This window comes from Anabas testudineus, chromosome 12, assembly GCF_900324465.2.
Source record: "Anabas testudineus chromosome 12, fAnaTes1.2, whole genome shotgun sequence".
Classification (NCBI taxonomy): Eukaryota; Metazoa; Chordata; class Actinopteri; order Anabantiformes; family Anabantidae; genus Anabas; species Anabas testudineus.
The window spans coordinates 9,930,075-9,951,957 of record NC_046621.1 but is presented as its reverse complement, the minus strand read 5'-3'; the positions used below and the strand labels follow the sequence as shown (position 1 = coordinate 9,951,957).

Here is a 21,883-nt window from a genome sequence, read left to right as displayed (position 1 = left end):
CCTGCAGTTTCATCACCACTGTGCAAACTCTGTGTTATCAACCTGCTTATGAAGACCTGTGACACTTTTAAAAACTCTACAAGCAAGTTGACCTTCATTTGAGGCTGTTTTGTCAACCGTTTGTCGTGTGTTAGGGCAAGAACGGTGATAATTTACATGTCTGTATGCAAGTAACCAAGATAAAAATAAAAAAAAAACATTAAATAAAATCACCCCTCCACTTAAATGTTAATTGCATTTGATGCTTTAGCCTTGGCGTGCAGGATGATGGTGATAATGATAGGCACACAGATGTGCTTGTCTTCAAGTCATTATGAAGAGGCAATGGTTAAGAACGTGACAATGTTTGTGTCATATTAAATTATAATAACATATAATGTAAAAATAAAATCACAAAAAGTAATTTAACTCCCTGTGCAGATATGAAATATGAATGTAGCAGAACTACCAACAAGCTACTGCAATATGAGTTAAATTACCCGTTTAATCACATGTTGGTTCATTTCTGCCTAGTCACACAAACACTTAACTTCCCAAGCTGTGTTTTGTTCCATGTTATTTTATTTTATTTTTTAACCAAATGCGGCTGGGAGCACGGTATTTGGGAGCAGCACTTGAAGGCATCACTTCCTGTGAAAGTGGGCGGTGAATGTTGTCAACGTGACTGTCATCAAGTATCGTTAGAGCGGCGGAGAGCGGCGGAGCTGTCGGTGCTCCGCTCGTCTGGATCGTCGGGACCTGGAGAGTGGCCGGGCGGTGGAGACAGGCAGCCAACCTCGGGATTCAGGAAAGATGGAAATAAGTCGCCTGTTACGAATAGATCCGTTGTAACGTTCAGGACAACTTCCCGTACACTGTGTTTTGTACGTTTTCCGTATTGGAATCCACCAGCGCTAGCTAGCTTAGCAAGCAGCCGCCGATACTGACACAGGTACAGGAGAGCAGAGGAGAGGAGAGGAGGGGTTGGTGACAAAGGAAGGTGGCGAGGTAACGATGAACCGCTTTCGAAAGTGGCTGTATAAGCCCAAGGTAAGTTATCTGGGAAGCACAACCCGTGTCAGCTCTGCAGTCAGTCATTTTTTTAATGCACAGCTTTAAAGACAGCTAACAGATCAGCCGATAAGAGTGTGTCGCTAGCCCGATCAGTCCACACAGTGCCACACATCTGCTAACGTTAGCCTGCTCCTGATGTTACCCTGTATTAACCAGCAGCTACCCCTTTGTTTTTGTTGATGCTTTTGTTTTCAAGCACTAGTCAGATGTTACAGCCTGCTGTTGTAGGGTTACACTGATTGATCTAGTGCTGCACTCAGAGGGCATTGACATCAGTTTAAGTATTATTAAAATAATTCATTTGTTTTTTTGTCTTCTTTTTCTTTTTAATGCCTCTATAATGTTATTATTTATAACAACCAGACCAGCAAAAATAATGAAAATAACAGTAAAAATACAAATAATAATTGTGATAATTATTTATTTAATTAATTAAATTTCCAATATACTGTAAATGTGTCAGGTAGAGAATATAAAGTTAAAACAGGTTTTCATGCAAATGTAAAAAAAAATAATTAACACGTTCTGCAACTAATTATTATTTTCCTGATTGATTAATCTAATTGTTTGCTTTTTTTTAAAAGTAATTGATTCATGTTAGTTCTATAAAATGTTAGAAAATAGTGAATATGCCAATCAAAACCTCCTAAAACCCAGGCTGTCACATTACTTGTTTTGTAATAGTCCAAAGATGCTTACCTTACTGTCACATAGAAAAAAGAAAAGCAGCACAACTTCACAGTTGAGAAGCTGGAACTTGGTTAAATGTTTCTGCAGTTTTTTAATTAAACGCCAGTTTGTTTCCGTTTTTGTATGATTTGATTATTTAAATGTATTTTGCATTATAGACATCACCCAAACTGGATAAATCTTTAATAGCAAATCAAATTTACATCTGCTTACTTTCCATGTGCAGGCACAATCGTCACGTTCTGAGTTAGTAATGGATGTGCTGTAATTTAAATCAAGCTCAGAGTGTGGAAACATGCCTGACACAGCACAGGAGGTATTGAAGGCTTGGTCGCCTTGTTAAATGAACAGTTTAATATATGCCAACTGCAGCACTTTTTAGGATGAGTGAGTGTGAATATTTCTCCAGGGAGGGATTTCTAGTTAACCTTTAGGTTTTAGCAGGAGAAGTAGTAAACTGCCCAATGCATCAAGTTGCACACATCTGAGGCATGTTGTGAATGATCAGTTTATACAGTCATTTATTAATGTATTGTGCTGTATCATCACAAAATGTCTGACTTTCTGAAGTTCATCTAAATAGAAACTCCTGTCTGATCTGCTTTTGTATGCATGTGAGTTAGTAATATTTAAGGTTGGTTTGTAGCCTATATGTACTTATCATCCTGTCCCACTTACTCAAATGCTCCTATAGAAAGTTTGCTATTTACAGGGGAGACTGAGCAAATACTCCTTTGAAAGCAAAATGATGCTCATAAATACACTGTAATTTCATGTAGCATGTTTTGGAGGACGGGTGATAAAGGTTATTAATAATATAAACTGACAAGGACTTGCATAAAAACATTATGGGATTTAAAAACTTGACTTTTAATAAAGAGTGCTGAAAGTAGCGAGAACGCCCACGGTCAGAGCATTTTAGTGTTTAATGTATTATATTATTTCAGTATATTGGCATAAGAGCTGCAAATAAAAGATTTAGTGCATTATATCTGCTGTACATTGTGAGTCTACGAAGAATGTTTTTCTTTTTATAGAAATAGATTAAAATATTCTGCAGACAGTCTCTTAAACAAGTTGTCGACTGTAGTGCAGTCGGTGTTGTGTTTCTTGGGACGGTAAATAATATAATTTGCTTTACCTAAAAGGTTTGTCAGTTAATTGGTAAGTCAGTCTTTGTGGTGATAGACAGCTGAGTTGTCATATCAACTGTATTTGGAGTGTTTGCATCAGTAATGTTAGAGGAGGCTTAGATGAAATGCCTCTGATTATATATTATCTAGCTGCTTTGTACCACATACACACACCTGCGTCATTCTCCTTTTCTTTACTCAACCACATCTGCTGTTACAGCATTTTCATGGTCTGTTGTTGGGGTTAGGCCTAAGTGTTGGGGTTCACCAGAGTATTGTCACATTTGCAAATGACTGCTACCTATGAAGTGCTGAGCTATTGCATCAGTGCCTTTTCTACCAAATCACAACCATGGTAGGAATTAACAGAATTACACACAAGTCTGTGGGATTTAAATGACCAGTTCTGCCTCAAAGGAGTGAAAGAAATGTGCTAAAAGCCTCACTAATTATGCCAATCAGTATGAAAAGACAGTAATGAATGGAGGCCTCAGATCACTTTATGCTCCAGCTACTGAACAGCAGCTAAGCCAGCCAAGAGTTTTGTTTTTGCTCTGAGAGAAAATATTTCTGTGGTAATTAATATCTGTGCTCAACCAACACATTCTGTCATTTATTGTTGAGCACTACGTAGCATTTTGCATAAACAGTAAGCCATTTATTATTGAAGTATGTGCTCCTGGAGATAGAAAAGCGTCGAATCAGCATGTTCCCAAGACTGACTATTGATATTTCCAGAGCTGCTCTTTACCTCCACAGATAAGTCACACTGAGCAGGGCTTTCTTTTGCCCCACTACATACTGCCTTCAGAGTGAGTAGGAGAGTGTTTGGGACATAATGTACCTGTCTTCCCCCCCCCCCCCCCCCCCCCCTTTCCTTCTATCATCAAAGTACAATAGCAGATTGTCCTGGTCTTCTGTTAAGATGTGAGAGATAGTTATAGTAGTCAGCTTGACTAAACTAAGCATACACCATGATACAGTGAGATTTTTCAAAATCCTTTTAGTCATCAGAATTGGTCTTGCTGGTTTTCATAGTTTCATCGTTCTTCTTAATTTCCCACAATATCTACAAAAGAGTTGCCATTCTAGTTCTAGGTGTTTTTTTATGACTGCCTATTAGTTGAACTTTGTACAAGATTGCAGGGGAAAGCTTAAGATAGGTACAGAGGCCTTAGCGAGGGTGAAACATTCATAAAAATCAGCTTTGTTGCACATCGCTGGAGTCCTGAACAAAGATAAGACCTCACTTAGGATTCTGAGCTGCCAAAATGGCCACTGTCCTCACATCTCATTCATCGGCAGAGTGACTGATGGTGAGAGAGGAAGAGATGTCGGGAGGTTGAACCTGTACAGTTATTCTGTAGCCCCTGTTTCTCTCGTGGTTGTTATTCCATCAAGCATTCAGGAGCTGACCTTCAGCTCCACATCCCCTCATCTGTCAGTGTGATGGACTCGTAGCTTGCGACAGGCTGTGTGTGCTTTGTATTTGGCTTGTAAAACATTAAATTACAGTTAACAAGTATTCTCTTAGCAGTCCTTATTAATTGCCTTGTATTTATAGGTGCTGACAAGTTGTATTGTAGCTTTAAAAACTTTTGTCTTAATATTAACACATAATTTTATGAGATTAAACCAATAAATATATAGAAGTAACATTTTAATGAGAACTGAAATGTTTACCCAAACAACATTTGGCGTGATTAAATGACTATAACATTTAATACAGCATGGAATCTAATTTAATTTGCCTCATTCTACGCTGATCAACAAAAATACTTTTATTTCAAAGTGAAAACATCTCTAAAAATTGAAGATATAAGAAACAAAAAACTCACCCCAAGCACACAGTTGATGGCACATAAAAATGGCTTTAAAACAACAATGTTGTGTGTATACAGTATATGGACATAGAATGATGAGATGAGATGAATAATGAGACAAGAGGCCTCTGAGTAATCACTGTGGTTATAAATCTTTGTCAAGCTACCATAAAAGATGATTCAGAGGTGTTTGTCTATACTGTCAGAAAGAAAAGCAGACATGTTGACAGCTAAGGGTTTTGACAAAGCAGCACATTTTTATTTATCATCCACTTAGGAGCCAGTTTTCCTTTTGTTGCCAGCTGTGTGGGCCCTACTTAAAATTCATTAGTTAAATTAGATTTTCTAAAGAAGTCTCTCTCAAAAGATAGTGATGACACATGGTTAAAATACCAGTAATAGGTATAAACGTTATATTTGGAACTTGACAGTGGAAGGTGGAGGCAGGGATTACAATGTTCCCTGTTTGTAATCCTCATTTATATAAATAGCGTGGCCAAAACATTAGAAACACCTCTTAATATAATTCACTCTGGTGCGAATTCACTCTCCTCTCCTCAGGACCACCTCTTATGACCTCAATAATGAACATGCTGTATAACAGAATTATCATCTTTCTGACAGATTCTACAAAAACTGAGAATTTATAACCTTGTAAAAGCTGAATTTATTGCACATCTACTGTATTGGATTTAATTAGATTGTACACGTGGAGCTAAAAAAGTGGCCAGTGAGTACAACTGGATCAGCTGAAATGGTCACATAAGGTAATTGCGATGTACCTCACCTTTGTCGTCGCCCTTCATTTGTCAATTATCACTGAATAATTGGAGAATATTGCTAACATGCAAGCAGAAGAGCTGAGAGAAGGTGAAGCAATTAGAGGCTTGTCTTTGCAGAGTTGATTCTGCATGGGTGGCACAGAGTCGACAACAAACTGCTGAGCCATGGCCAGTGAGGCTTCATATTTAGGCCTGTTTCTCTAGTTTTTTTGTGGATGTCCCATTCTGCTTACCCACCAGCCATGCAGTAATTGATTTGGTGTCAGCTGCTTGGATTTAGAGAGCTGACCCTAGTGCAGCTCGAGACAGGCAAGTCAATTGAAGGCCTCTTTTTAAATTCATTGCAGGATTGGGGAGACGGGACCCACTGTCATAGGTGTGAGGAAGTGATGATTGAAGGAAGGCAGCTGTGGAAGAAGTCTGAGATTTAATGGTATGACAGAGAGTCAGCAAGTCGTACTCGGCTGAGAGCTGCACAGTTTACTCCCACTTTGTTTCTTATTGGTACATTCTCTGATCAAAGACTTTTTTAATTCCTTTCTTCAGTGTCGCTAAAGACAAAATAAAGTATGTAATCAAGGTGTCCCTTGTCTGTGTTGTGACTCTGACTGTTCTAGGAAGAGCCAGCATATGAAACGCCACCCGTCCTGCTCTGAGCTCTGTCTTAGCAGCAGGGGACAATGGCAGGGATAGGAGGAGAGGAGGAACACAGTCGGCTTGTATTTTTGGGATTGGATTTTGGCCTTGTTGGCAGATGGAAGGAGATAGGATGAGAGGATGACACTCTTTAGCAGCTCTCCTGTTTCCTATTACTGGGTTCTGGGGTTTGGATGTTCAGAATTCCTAAAAAAGTCTTGAAGAATAATTTTTTTTAATTAGCATTAGCCTTATATTCAATTTTTTAAGGCATTTGACAGGTGATAGTGACAGAAATAGTTTTCTGCTAGGCCAAATAAAGCTTTGTTGTAAATCCCACCTTAATTATTCATGTATTTATTCATTTAGTACTGCTTATTTTGCTACTTCCACCATAGGTTGATATGTCAGTGGTGCACAACCATGTTGACTTGCATGCATTCACTGTAAACTCCACAGGCAGCTATCAGAAGTGTATGTTTGCTTACACACAGCTGTCATGGCGTGTCATTTAGGACAACCTGGCCTGCTCTCAGCCAAAGTTCATAATGAAAAGTGAGGAGAGAGCCCGACTTCAAGTCATGCACATAAAGTAAAGTGAGGGTTAGGTGCGGGGGATCATCATGTGGGTTGGTTTGTGTCACTGTGTATCTGGTTTGATTAAATTGTAAAATTTCAGGCATATAAGCATTTTCAATTGTCCTTTTGTATCAGAATAGGTGTAACAATATTAGAAGGATGTGGTCTTTGCATGTATGTATTTTTATCCCCAACAATCTTGTCATCTCTTCAGAACCCATACACCCCATGAAACCTTCCCCTCTGTAGCTAGAATTTAACAGCCAATCCAATCTGGATTGTATAACCAGATTATTTCTTGCATAAGAACCTACCTCCAGTTGCTGGGAAGATGGATGTCCCCACATGTTGCTATGCTATCATCAGGGGATCCTGGACCTGTCCTGTTGCTTCCTAAATCCTCCGTACGCCCTGTGTAACTTCGGCCTGTCCGACTAAACCACGTGCCAGTTGCATTTGCAGGTCATTGCCTAGTCCAATGCCACATTAGGTCAGCTCTCAGGGTGGAGACAAACACACAGATTATGCCATCAGTCCAGACGGGCAGACCACTCTGAATATATTGAGTCAGTGAACTGAATTAATTATGTGGATACAACTCTCAGCTGCAGAAAAACTCCTCAGTAGTAAATGATTAGTGCCATTGAATTAATTGCACATTTATTTAATTGAAAAACCCATGCTGTCTTAACATGTGAAAAGCGTGATTGTGAGACAGTTTACTAGAGTTAATGCTGGAAAGGTCACCATCAATAATTTGACAGCTGCAGAAAAAAACCCAGAGGTGAGGAAAGAAACTCCTGATGCAAGCTAGACATGAAAGGAAATGACTCAACATAAGTGAATCTGCTTCAGCATAACAGTGCGTTCTGAGAAAGGCTCTGTGTTTTAGCCTGGCGAACTTAATGTAAATAATGGTTGAAGAAGTTTCCTTGTTTGTTGCCAAAATGATTGTCTCACTCTAGCCAGGGCTTTAATGCTGAGACCTGAATAATGAATAAGGTGATGAACTGTATCTGGCTGCTTTTTCGTCAGTCTGCCAACTGACTGGATGAAGCAAAGTGAACTGGTTTCCCCCCGCACAATATTTGCCTCTGATCCTTGGAAGGCAGCCAGAAGGCAGCAAATTGAGCCTGGAATAGAGAATGGAGGGCAGAGGCAAGGTTTCTCATAAGTCCCTTAAGTGGGCTTAGTGTGCACACCGGTGCTGTGGATGTTCATGAAACATTAGCCTGACAGCCTCCATCATCTGCACACTCTGAATGGAAATGATGCCTACAATCTGCAGTTCAAGGAGAAATCTGACTGAGATGATGAAAATGTTGATCACATAGCAGCAGGCAACTCACAGTAATGCGTTTCAGTAAGAGTCACAGTGTCATCGCCTGTTATTGATATAATGTTAAACAAAAGAGACGAGAGATTTCACTGAGTCACTGTAAACAACGTGATTGAGGGGGCTTAACAGTAATTGTCACTCTGGATGAAGTTATGGTACCTAATAGTCTGAAATGATGGGTTTGTTACCACAATGGATGAGGTTTTGAGTCATCTCTGAGAGAGGGCATCCAGGACAGCTGACAGCAGGAGTATAACAGGACAGTGGACCGCCACAGGGGACAAGAGCTGAATCAGCTGAATCACTTCCTCACTTATGCAAGGTAGAGCTGTCATCGGTGGTGATGACACAACTTGCAGAGTCAGATACCCAGATGTTCACACACGTTTTTTCTTTAAACTATTTTAATACCTTCATAGGAAGGTGTGTTTTTACAAATTCATAATTTGATTTAATAATTAGATTTTTTTTTTACATCATATTTATTTTTTTTAATCTGGAAGTTTGTAAATGTGGAATTTGGTCCTGTTGCTATTGAAAGACTATTGACTCTATACTTGTAAGGTAAATGTCAAAGTCAGTAGTTTTGTCTGTGCCAACTAGTGTTATGTAAGTAAGCAGATGAAAATTGGCACTTGTTTCAACAGATAGCTTTTTTTTTTGGGGGGGGGGGGGGGTCCGAGTCAATCACTGACTCACAGTCTATGTAACAAGGCAAATCTTATCACCGGAGGCTTCAGATGTGAAGAATAACTAGCCTGTGTTTTATAACTTACTTTCTCATAAACATATAATTATGATAGTGGCTCTGTTAACTAGAAGTGGTAACTGCTTAATTTGATGAGATTTTAAAGTAGAGTTTTGCAAGGATCCACTTGGTTGCAACAGCAGTTAAATCTAGTTTGGTTTGTATTTCTTTAAATCTGTTGTGTGGCCTAGTCAAAAGTAATTACCTATGTAAATGGTAACAGACCACAGGCCACAATGAAAGAACAGACATCTTTGAAAGTGTTGGCAGAACATCATTCTTCTCATTATTCTTTGAATCATGAATTTTTTTTTTTTTTTGTGACATCATCACAATGTGAAATCTACAGGCTGAGTCGACGTGTACACACAGGGTCTGCAGGGAAAAAGAGAGAGCATATCTGGGCGGTACAATGAGAAAGCATATGTGGCATCTAAAAAGCATTTTTTGGCTCATGTGCAAGGTTATCATTCAAGGGACTGAGTGCCATCTTTGTGTCCAGTATCAAATTCTCCTTAATACATCCATAAACATGTCAGCCTGTAATGTATCTGCTGAATATAGTTGTTTAAGAAGACCAAACAGCAAAACCTCAGTTATAAATGTAGGTGTGGACGTTTTTGTTACAGTTTACAATAAAACTGTAGTTTCTATTGTTGTATTGTGTGTAACAGGTGCTGTTACTGTATATATTTACTGTACACTATATATTTAGTAACTATCTCTTTCTGAGAACCTGTTTGTGTGGCTGAAAGGTACAGAACTACATTATAACTAAGCAAAAGTTGAGCTTAACTCAGACATTGCTGTCTGTCAGTGTCTCTTGAACATTGCCTGCCTTTGACGTTTCTCCCATGATGCAGTGCTGCAGGAATGTTCTCTCTTGTGTGAGGAATGCAGCAGGAGGAGGCTATAGGATGGCATCTTTGTCAAACACTCCTTTTCTTCTTCTGTCTGCGTTGGCCTATAAGCTTCAGAAATCTCCAGCTGAATGCCGTCACTCAGTGGGCCATATTGTGCCCTGTGTAGAAAAAGGTCTTCACTGTCTCCCACCCTTGTTTCCTGTTTGGTCATCTTGACATTTGTATCATAGATTCAGTCATTGTGGTGCAGTTGTCCAGTCAAGTCTGCGTCCTTGACATATCTTTGTTTGATTCCCTATGTACAATCAATGTTTCCTTTGTATTCAGTGTAATCAATTAATATTTCTATTTAAAGTGTTCCCTCTGCTATAATTTTTTGCTTTCTATTCTATTTTTCCACACATGACATCTATATAGACCACGTGCTGTGTGTGACCTTGTTAAGAACTTGAGAAAAGTGTGAAACACTATATTCGCCTGCTGTGATGGAGCCCCGCGCTTGTTTGTATAAGTTTGGATTAGATACCTCTACTGCCTCTCTCTCTCTTCTGGCTTATTCAGTAAACATGACAGACACATCAGAATTCACACAGATGAGCAAAATATGTAGGAATATTAACAATGTATGCTCTGTGGGATTCAGGCTGATGAGAACAGCAGCAAGGCTTAGCACTGATTTGTTAAACAAACTAGGTTTTAAGTTGTCTAGTTAGTAATGCCCTACTAAAGTGTCCTTGAGCAAGATAATACATTTGCTCAAGTCCACTGCTCAATTTCGCATAAAAGGCCCATACCATCCATTCATTATCTTAACCACTTGTCCTCTGAAGGGTCGTGGGAATGCTGGAACCTATCCCAGCTGTCATTGAGTGAGAGGCAGGGTACATCCTGGACAGGTCGCCAGTAGACCCATACCAGTAATTAAAAAATAGAAATTGCCCTTTCCATTGAAATACCATCCAACAATACTTTGACAAAAGAAAATTAAGGTTATAAAATGTCATGCCTCAGTCATCCACACAGCCTTAAAGAAACTCACAGTAATTTCCTCCCCTCTCACAGTAAGAGTGTGACAAGTATCCCAGCTGCAGGATATATGTCTGTGTTTTCTCCTTGCTGTTTGTTTCATTATTAATGAGAGAGAGTGAGGAAACAGCACCATGTATCATAGTCAGAGAGAGAAGCGAGGGCCCAAGGGGAGAGCGTCACGCAACAGGAAGCACTGCAAACTTAAGGGAAAATGTCCTGTGAGAGGTTTCAGTAAATACCAGCATTCAGTTTGACTTGGTGAGAAATGCTTCCAGACAGCGAATGCACGGCAAGCAAATGAGCCTACTTACTGGTGTAGCTCCCCTTTCTTCCAGTCTGCACAGTCACGGTGTCCTTTTAAGCTCCTGTACCATCATCCCATCCTTGCGGTTTGTGATGATGCACGTCGGCATGTGGTCGCCATTTTCAGAACCATTAACCTTTTGATCAACGTGAGCCATCCCCAGTGTGTCTGTCTGTCTTTGTGTGTGTGTGTTTGTGTCTGTGCAAACGTGTGTTGCTACCATGGACAAAATGTATGTCATAATCATCCTGTATGGTTGTTTCATTTTGGGAAAAAAAATATACAGATGATCAGCTGTTGCGTTTAGATATTTCAGGCCTCCTCCCTACTTTGTGTGTTGTGCTGCACTCAGAGTGATTTATCTAATTAAACCTACTCTTCTGGGGAGCTTTAATGCTCTATTAACCTGTGCTAACTCCTCTTGCTAACATTAACACAGTTTTTAAAATCATTTCCTCGCCTAAAGTTTGTAACAATGGTCATATATGAATGTGCATTTGTGTTTGCTCATAAATCACTATAATACCTCAGCAAATGGGAGAGGAACCTGTTATGCTGACCTATACAGTGGCCTACTTACCTAATTTTATTTCTGTCCCTACGTGTCAGTGTGTTGCTGCATTATACTGCCTTCATAATTGGGCTGTATTGCCCTGACATGACTTACATCGCCTTATCTCCTTTTTTATTGTCTCTCAAATTAGTTTGCACAGGATCAGGTCTTAAATCTTCAGAGCAGAAGGTGATTAAAGAGTTAGATTCACTGTTGGTTACAAATGATGGGAGTGGGCTCAATTGTACTGACTTAAAATACTCCATCTGTTGGCGCCAAAGTGCTGCGGTAGCTCAGTGATTTTGTAACCAGAAGACTTGCTTAACATAATACGTAATTCATGCGTTGACTTGCCCACAGAAGTTAAGAAACCACCAAGCATGCATCAAACTCATTTTCTGAAGACTACAGCTGTGGATGCCTCATGCAGTACTCTACAAAGTGCACCCCATAATTCCCTTAAGCATTACTCATGACAACTGGTGTACAGTACTGAACATACAGTAGCCTCTCCTGTTTAGAAAGCTATTCCTCCCCCATCTTCTCAGACCAATAAGCCTGTTTTGGGAATTTGAGATGTTAGTCATATGTCTTAAAGTTCAGTAAGAAGTGAGATTTTTGTCCCACTCATCTCCTGGTAACCAAAACCATAAATCACGGTTTCCTGACACTTGTATTCTGTGTATGGTGACACAGAATTCTTGTTTGCTTGTCGTGTGATGTTTTGAGTCAGATGACTTGACGTGACTGTTGGAGCTCTGATATTTGTGTCCAGTCAGAACCTGTTTGTAACGGACATTACACACGGTGTGTGTTCACTAAAGGAAAGATATCTAGAAAATAGTTTGATGGTTTGTTTGTGTGTGTGTGTGTGGGGGGGGGTTATAAAGACTGAAAGAACCTGTCTGCCTACACAGATACACTGCTCGTCCAAAAAAAAAAGTCTCACGCTCTACTACTTCATTGGCCCGTCTTAAGCTTTGATTACGGCATTCATTCACCATGACATTGTTTCAATAAGCTTCTGCAATGTCTCAATTTTTATTCCCGTCCCGAGTTGCACTAATTTTTCACCAAGATCTTGTGTTGATGATGGGAGAGTCGGACCGCTGTTCAAAGTCTTCTCCAGCACGTCCCAAAGATTCTCAATGGGGTTAAGGTCTGGACTCTTTGGTGGCAAATCCATGTGTGAAAATTATGTGTAATGCTCCCTGAACCATTTTATTACTATTTGAGCCTGAAGAATCCTGACATTGTCATCTTGGAATATACCCGTGACATCAGGGAAGAAAAAATCTATTGCTGTAATAACCTGGTAATTCAGCATTTTCAGTAGTCAGCTGACCTCATAACGTTGCTGAACCTAGACCTGACCAACTGCAGCAACCCCAGATCATAGCACTGCCCCCACAGGCTTGTACAGTAGACACTAGGCATGACGGGTGCATCACTTCACCCACCTCTCTTCTTACCCTGATGCTTCCATCACTCTGGAACAGGGTAGATCTGGACTCATCAGACCACATGACCTTCTGCCATTGGACAGTTCTTAACCCAGTTTTAGTAGTTTCATCAATCTCCTTAGATGTTTTCTTTACTTGATGCATGCCAACCTTGACCCTGAAGGTCAACACAGTTGGCGACTGATGCAAATGTCACACGAACAATGAAGAGCAGGAAAGTTATTTAAAAATTTAATTAATTAATTTATTTATTTATTTATGGCCTTTTGCGTATCAATGCAATACTTCTTTGCTCTGCTTTCTTGGTATCATTTCTCATACTATACTAATATGGAAAATGACCTCCTTGTGTTGCTGTGCAGAGGACGGACCCTCAGCTTCTGGCCCAGTTCTACTACGCCGATGAAGAGCTGAACCAGGTGGCCACAGAGCTGGATAGCCTCGACGGCAGGAAGGACCCTCAGAGATGTACCCTGCTGGTCAACCAGTTCCGATCCTGCCAGGTGAGCAGGGAGAAACCAACACACTCAGAATCACCTTCTTTCTGATTTTACACCATGCCCATAATTCGTATGTTTAGTTTTAATTGATACAGGCTAGACTTTGCACTGGTGTAGAATCTAAAAATAGACAACGCACTTATCGTCTCTTTCCGGATACAGGCGTGGTGATATGAGTATTGCTTAACCAAACATTGCTTGGCCAGGTTCTTCTATCAAGAAATTTTGCTGATAAAGTGCGATAAGTAGGTTTTATTTGGAAGTAGCCAGTGGACAAACTCCGATTTACTTTGATAACATTGCTGTGTAACAGGTGGGTTACAAGAGAAAGAGGCTGTTTTAAACTGTAGCTTTGATTGGCCTTGCAGTAATCATATGAACTTATTAATGAGGTTGACTCTGAGCCACAACCTTAAGAATAAAAGTCTTGATGTACGTATGTACAATATATTATTGTATGTACAGTAAAGGGTTTTTGCTTCAGGAGTGACAAGAGCCTAGAAGCTAATGCTGTGCATCAGTGATGGCTGCCATGCCACATCATGCTGGGAAAGCTCGTGGTAGGTCGTGGTAGGTGCCTCCCCCACTGCCATGCCACACAGGGGAGAACCTCTTAATAAGGTCATCACTTGATCCCCAACTGTTTTCCCCTACATCCCTCTGCCAGTTGTCTTCAGTATTTACGTGCAGTTTTCTTTTTATTTCTTATATGGCTTGTCTTCCTCTTGCTTACTTTCTCTATTCTATTTTTTTCAGCAGTTGTGAGCAGACATTGTCAGGCTTTGTCTATTTATGCCTCCTATTAGTCTCTAATTGCTCATTCAACAACTTTCAGTAAAAATGCTTAACAGCAAATTCTCAGCACTAGCATACAGAGAGGAGTCCTTTCAGCAGCGTATCTCCAAGGCCTTAATGATTTTGAAGAATGAATTAAGCAGCATGATACCCCACAGCCCCAAGGCCTCAAGAACAGAAGGCAAGTGCACTCAAGCCAAAATTTTGCACTTGAACCTGCCACTGTAGCTATCAGCTCTTATTCATGGGCCTCTGTAGGGGGTTCTGTCATGCTGCCCATATTATGTTGACTGTCCTTACAGAGTGGCCTGCTGGAGCAGGCAAGTGTGTGAAAAACTAGGAGAACAAAAAAAACTGAAGCCAGTCTTTTGTCAGAAGCAAGTATCACACCAGAGTCATTACCCCTGGATGATTGAAAACTAAAAGTAGTGAAGGTTATCACATCTTCCCCGCTGGGAGACGTGCACAGACAGTGGGGTGGACCAAGACACACGCGCAGCACACAGCCATAAAGGAATCAGTGGTTAAGGTCTCTCTCTCTCTCTCTCTCAAAGCTTTTTAATCTTTCTCCTTGGGGTGAGCAAAGAAAGACGCAGTGCTGGGGCTGACAAGATTAGGGTGCACAGTGCAGCTGTGGTTGACTGAAAGGCTCATTGTAAGTCATTGTTATGGCTGTTGTACATGCCAGCAGCGCATAAGCTCTTGATTAGCTCTTGCTGTGTATTACACTGCCTTTTCACTGCTGGAATTATGGGCTTTAGTTTAGTGTTTTTATTGAGGGAGAATGTAGCTGCAGGATCATAATGGTCTCATGTTATTCACTTCCTAATCAATGGTTTTTAAACACAGCAATACAGTGGTCTTCTTGAAAGAAGTGAGGCTTGGATTATTAACCAACATTAGTTAATTAGCGTAAACGCGGAGATAATTGCTCTTCAGGAACACATTCTTCACTCCTGTTTGTGCCTCACACTAGTTTGTCCAATTTAATTTTCTGTCACTCTTGTGCTCATCTGCAGGACAATGTGCTCAACATTATCAATCAGATCATGGATGAGTGTATCCCCAATGACCGGGCCAACAGAGACTTCTGTGTCAAGTTCCCCGAGGAGATTCGTCATGACAACTTGGCAGGACAGCTGTGGTTTGGAGCTGAGGTAGTGCACTCCCTCCACCATCAGTCTGTATGAATGTAGCCTAACACAAGTCCTAAACACAGTGCTTTATTCTTACAATTGTGATGTATCTTGATTATCAAATGTGCTTTGTGTAAAACTAATTTGAATCCTCTGTACAAAATAATTTATGACATATGTTCCTGTGCAGTGTTTGGCTGCTGGCTCCATTATTATGAACAGGGAGATAGAGAGTATAGCTATGAGACCCCTGGCAAAGGATCTCACTCGCAGCCTGGAGGAGGTACGCAACATCACCAGAGACCAGGCCCTGAGAGACCTCAACTTGTACACAGACCGCTTGAAGGACGCATTGCGACATTTCGACAGCCTTTTTGCTGAGTTTGAGCTCAGGTAAATTAAGAAACCGACTTTAATGGCATTTATATCACTAAGATTAATCCACATTTACCATCCTCTAAAGGGTTTTTCGTACAGGCCTGCCAAAGCTGATTCATCAGTCATTACTTTCGCCTTTTTCCTCTTTTATTGCCAGTTATGTGTCAGCCATGGTGCCTGTGAAGTCTCCCAAAGAATACTACGTACAGCAGGAGGTGATTGTACTCTTCTGTGAGACAGTGGAGAGGTGAGTTTACGAAAGAACAAACTGATGCTGATGTTATATGAAATCAACCAGAATCGAAATAATTTTTGGGGGGTAATGTGATTCATTTACTTAATGTGCATTTTCCTCTTTCTTTTGTTTCAGGGCTCTGAAGCTGGGCTATCTTACACAGGACATGATTGATGACTATGAACCTGCACTGATGTTTACAATTCCCAGACTAGCCATTGTGTGGTAAGTATAGCCTGTCTACTCCATTCTTCCGCCAACATCTTTGTTTTCTACTCCTTACAACTGTCTTACAGAATTTTAAACCTGTTTTAGTGGGCTGGTTGTGTATTCAGAGGGGCCTCTCAACCTAGACCAAAAATCAGAGGACATGTCCGAGCTCTTCCGGCCTTTTCGAACTTTATTGAAGAAAATCAGGTACAATCCATGAATATTAAGCATAACCAAAAAGAGATTTTTTTCCCTGTAACAAATGAAAGTGATTTTGTGATCTTTCTGCAGAGACTTATTGCAGACCCTGACTGAAGAAGAGTTGATGACTCTGGAGAGGAACCTCTGCATCTCTCAGGACGGGGAGTTGCCCGCAGGCCAGGAGCTGGCCACAAACGGCGTACCAGCACCAGACGAAGAAAATAACTCATCCTGCAGCCCTGCTAATGACACCTCCGAAGCAGAGAGTAAGGGGGAGCAAGAGCAACTGGCTCTGTATGTCTGTCCCAGCCAGGAGGAGGACTTAGAAGTGGAGAAGGGCTGGGAGGAAGTGGAGACTGAGAGGGGGGTGGAGGAGCAGGAGCAAGTCCTGCTGTGTGAGGAGGCAGAGGAGGCTGAGCTGGCCTGCTCTATGCAGTACGATGAGGAGGAACTGGAACAGCTCAACATGATGGTTTACCGTGTAGGAGACGAGATGTCTACCCTGCTCTCGCCTCCTAGTCAGGGACAGTCCCCAGCTCACAATCCCAACAACAAAGGAGAGGCAGGAGGCTCCAGTGGAACTTCCAGTACTGAGGCATCACCCCGCAGGCTTCTGGCAGGCCGGGGAAGGACAGGAATCTATGTAGAAGAAGAGGACAGAGTCTTCTTCATGGAAGACCTGGATGCAGCAGGAGACATCACCAGCATCTCGAGAGAGGCCTCTAGTTGTGTTGCTTCTTCCAAAGCACCGGAGTCTACTCATCCTGGGCTTCGCAAGTTAGGACCTAGACCAGACTCTGTTAGGAATGGCTGGTACTCTGAATCCCTGTCAGAGCAGCCATGTCCTAATGTAAAGCACTCATCATGCACCTCGGCCGCTGGTTCTGAACCTCTGCCTTACACCAACGGTTGGGAGACGGGTTTAGAGGGAACGGCGTCTGAAAACGCAGAGGTCATTGCCCATCGTATGGGTGGTATGAAGCTGTCTGCCACAGTTATTTTCAACCCTCGCTCCCCAAGTTTGACCGAACTGGCAGTGGACAAGCTGCTGCTGCCACGGCCCCCTCCCTCTGAGATTGAGCCCTGTGGCCCTCTGGTGGCCACACACTGCCTGCTTAACTCATGTGTCTGCTGTGGGAGCTGCGAGGATGGCCACGAGGACTCTACAGAGACCAACGGAATTGGATTAGGCATCGCCTTGGGATTGGACAAACACTGTAAGACTGCAGCCCCCGGCAGTGTCATCCAGTCTTCTGCTTGCCGGTTTCCCCCACGAGGTCACGAGCCTCACAGTAAGGGTGACCTCACCCAGTTCACTCCGCCATCTTCCCACAGCTCAGAGCTGCTGGACGAAGACTCAACCTCCCAGCTCTGTGAGAAGTGCCTGGTGGTGGCTCCAGGGCCACGGCAACACTCTCAGGATGGAGTCTCTCCATGCAGCCACCAGATGAGGACGGAAAAGAAACAGCAGGTCGGCGAAGGCCGACAGAGGGATAAAGAAACGGATAAAGACAAGACAGGAACTAAAGACTCGAAGAAGGACACCAAAGAGGACTGCAGGAGGAGCTCCAGGTGTGATGTCAACTCAGAGTTATTTTACTTTTATTAATATTTAAGAAATCTGTTTCCTTTCAGTGACATATGACCCTGACAAATTCTTGCATCCACATAATGTTTATTTCACCATATTTCATCATATTATTTAAATTATTCTCTTTTTAGTTTTCTCAATTTGCCCTTGAATGCCTTAGGTTATCCTGATCATGCATGCCATTTTGCCATTGTGTTTGTGTACACACACATTGTTTTATGTTTTTTTTTTTTCTCCTTTTTTACTCTTTATTTGGTTGTGTTCAGTTTTCAGAACTCTCCTCTCAGCTCTGTGTCAGGTAGTGACTATGAGAGTGTATCGGTCACCACATGTAGTCTGTCAAGCAGTGCATATACTCCCAGGTAACTAATCACTCATCAAAGTGTCTTATTCGTGAGCACCTTTGTCTTCCCACATGCTCCCTTTGTGTCACTTGCAATGCAGTTTAACGGGTGACTTCAGGGACTGTCTGTAGATTTAACTATATGTAAAATGGAGTCTTGTACATTTTGGGAAACATGAAATTAAGATTCCTCATTCTAAAATTTCTTTCTCTCTAGCCCTGTGAGCAGTCTGACCCCAAGCTCGATAACATCAGAAGACCTGGACCATCAGGAAATCCAGTTGGCCCTGCAAGATGCCAGGGTGGCAGCCAGGAACAGGATTCGATCACGCTTCCACAGCAGCAGCGACCTCATACACCGCCTCTTTGTTTGCATATCCGGTAAAAAAAAATCTCACTTAGTTGCACCCCTTCAGTGATTTGTTTCTCCTGCTTTTCTCATGCTCATATGCATGATCTGTGATGCAGGAGTTGCTGATCAGCTACAGACCAACTATGCCAGTGACCTTCGCAGCATCCTTAAGACTCTGTTTGAAGTCATGGCAACCAAGTGTGAGCAGGGAGACAACGATAAACAAAAGAAAGGTGAGGACCATGTCTTCAAGATACACTAGGTACAATGTCTTAGGGCTTACTATGCATTGAAGACTGCAGTGCCAGAAAAGCAGTTTTAGTTTGTTTTTCTGCTGTGTTTAGCAGGTCCTGTGCTGCGTAGTGCCGTGCTGGAGGACTGTGCTCTCTGTCAGGAAACCATTTCCTCATCGGAATTGGCAGCGAAGGCTCGAGAGGGCCAGTTCGAAGGTCAGCAAATCCACAAACAGACTTACACAGAGTTTAGTTAAAGTGTTGGCCTGTTGGTTTTACTCCTTCCAGCAGCAGGCGTTCTGATAGTTACAGACCTGCTCTGTGGCAACTGTTTCTTGTTGGTTCTGTGCAGATCCTCCTGACTGGGTCCCAGATGAAGCCTGCAACTCCTGCATTGCTTGCAAAGCTCCATTCACTGTCATCCGGAGGAAACATCACTGTAGGAGCTGTGGAAAGGTATGATCACACTCATCCTGTCTGAGCTAGCCCAAGAAGGAGAGTAGCCAAATGAGTCAGATCAATGTCAATGTCAGATCAAGAGATAAAACAGATGACTAATACAGTGCACGTCATGTCTGACATTATAAATGATGTCTTTTCAGATCTTTTGCTCTCGCTGCTCCTCTCACTCTGCTCCATTACCCCGATATGGCCAGGTGAAGCCTGTCAGGGTGTGCACACACTGCTACATGTTCCATGTGACGCCCTTCTACAGTGACAAGGCTGGCATCTGATCCAAGATCATCAGCAGAAGCACACAGTCCACCACAACGAGAGCATATGCAACGGACAGATTCACAGCTACATACAAAGCAATTGCCGCACTGCTCTGTTAAATGCTTAATGGTTGCCATCGAACCTGCTAAACTAAACTTCACTACAAGGCCATTACAGGTGACAGAGCAGAGAGACCAAACATGCAGCCACAGAGTGACAATGATCATAAGACCTGTTTCTGAGTAATGCTGGTGCCTCGATGAGAACCGAAGGGTTTGATTTCTGTGACCAGCCTCAACACACACACACACACACACGATTTGCATATGCCTGTTTGACTGAAGAGGTGCTAAAAAGATGGGGAATAAACAGGCAATGACAGATTTTGGAACTGGAATTGTGCAGCAGTCTTGTGTAGCAGTTTGCAGCACATCGGCACAGGTCACCTCGTTTCTTTCGTTTCTATAGGTGTAAATGGAAAAGGACTTTTTTTGCTATGCTTTAGTGAGCTTCCTACATTTGTGCCAGAGCTCCCACAGGACTCAGATCACTCAAAAAGAATGTAAGTCATGATGACCATGTAAATAAGAAAAACTCTGGTAATAGCTACATTACAACGTGTTCAGTAAACAGTTGCTATATACGGGAACTGGCATGCAGTCTTCACTAGGCTACAAGCCCCGGTAAAGTGTTGTGTTGAGATTCCTTCATGCTTTTAATGCAGTGAATGTGTAATTCTACCACTTTGAGAAAAGAGGCCTAGACTCCAACAAGACTGACTTTTCAGCATTTGATGATTTCGGGCTGTGCTCTTTGCTTTTACAGTCGCACCATGCCATGTTTAGTTTTCTGTGGGGACTCTGCTGCAAACTGAGATGGATAAAAGGGATTTCTTAGTCATTGCTGTTAAGCTTTGAAGGCCCCCTGGTGGAGAATTGTCCTCTCATTGCTCAGAGCTCCCTTCAGCGTAGTGTGCAGTGTTTGTTTTGAACCAGAGGCCTTCTCAGGTGCTGGCCTAAGGACTACAGGCCCATTATTGCCCATTGGTTTCTCTTCCTCACACTTGTTTTGGTGCAATATTGTGATTTCTATCTGCGATGCTCTTTCACATTAGAAACAAACTATAGCTATTTATATTGTAGGCAGAGGCCATTTCTGAAGTTGTCCTGATTTGTGTTTACACTACATAATTTTCATCTATGGCTGAGCTGGGACTGTTGGACAGGAACAGATCATTTGTCCACAGACTAATATTGTTTGCATCGGACTTCCTTTCAGCTCTCGAATCTGCTTCCATTGCACTGAGAACATACCAGGTATCTTCCATGCTCGCAGTACAATCTGTTACAGTTTCTACATCGACACATATGGTCCTTTGAGCAACAATAATGAAGTATCACATTTTGTCCACTCTGCTCTGACTTAAAGCAGTTTCTCAGGCATTACATAATCAGTCACTCTCTACTCTCGGATCAGTCTTATTTTCATCAAATAACATATAAACTCACTTTGAAAAGGTATGTTTTTTTTTCTTTTATAAAGAACAAAAATAATGTATGAAGCTATAATTAATTTAATGTAAAAAAAAAAAAACATGCAGTAATTAAAGGGCGGGATATCTTATTATTATTTCAGAGCTTTGTCTTATTTTGTAAAATTCCAGTACATTTCCATGATTAGAGCTGTAAAATATTCAACTAATAATGTAATATAGTTTTAAATGCGATGTATATTTAAATAAATTACTTTTTCCTGTTAAAATGTTGACTCATCATTTTGTCTTTGCTGTTACAGCAAAATGCCTGTGGATATCTGTCTGGAAATGTTTCAGTGAATAGTTTTAGGCTGGTTATTAGAGGCACAGATCATGGAGTTGGTTGAAAACTGTAATGGAGTGTATTTCTGATATCTGTAAAAGAAGAAAAATCCATTCACTGGAGTTATTTTAGTTACTATTTGCCAGTTTCGCCTCCCACTTGAACAGGAACTGAGGATGTTCTCATCTGATGCTTTAGGGAGTTTTGTCAGTCCAGTATTTTTTTTTGCAGAAAGCTCATTCTACCACTAATGAGGAGGTCTACTGAATCAGACGTGTGTGTCCTCTGTGACTCAGGACAGAGCTTTTTAAAGTTTAAGGAAATATTAAATAGTAATAGTTGGCTTGGATGTAAAGGCTTCAAAAAAAGGACAGAAAGTT

The 21,883-nt window shown here is 41.5% G+C and overlaps 1 protein-coding gene across 2 annotated transcripts; it reads left to right on the top strand.

Annotated features, from left to right (window-relative positions):
* The first annotated feature begins 694 nt into the window (after positions 1–694).
* On the top strand, positions 695–20,229 carry zfyve28 (zinc finger, FYVE domain containing 28). 2 transcript variants are annotated; one of them, XM_026355560.1, is made up of 14 exons: positions 695–1,029; positions 13,358–13,498; positions 15,310–15,447; positions 15,617–15,819; positions 15,962–16,051; positions 16,175–16,264; positions 16,355–16,456; positions 16,541–18,022; positions 18,308–18,403; positions 18,602–18,765; positions 18,853–18,969; positions 19,084–19,185; positions 19,322–19,425; positions 19,572–20,229. In XM_026355560.1, exons 1-14 carry the CDS (start codon positions 994–996, stop codon positions 19,701–19,703), a joined length of 2,997 nt encoding a protein of 998 aa, XP_026211345.1. In that variant the 5' UTR covers positions 695–993; the 3' UTR covers positions 19,704–20,229. The 2 variants fall into 2 exon arrangements, with proteins under 2 accessions (XP_026211345.1, XP_026211344.1); XM_026355559.1 differs by having other exon boundaries at positions 19,081–19,185.
* Positions 20,230–21,883: the final 1,654 nt, after the last annotated feature.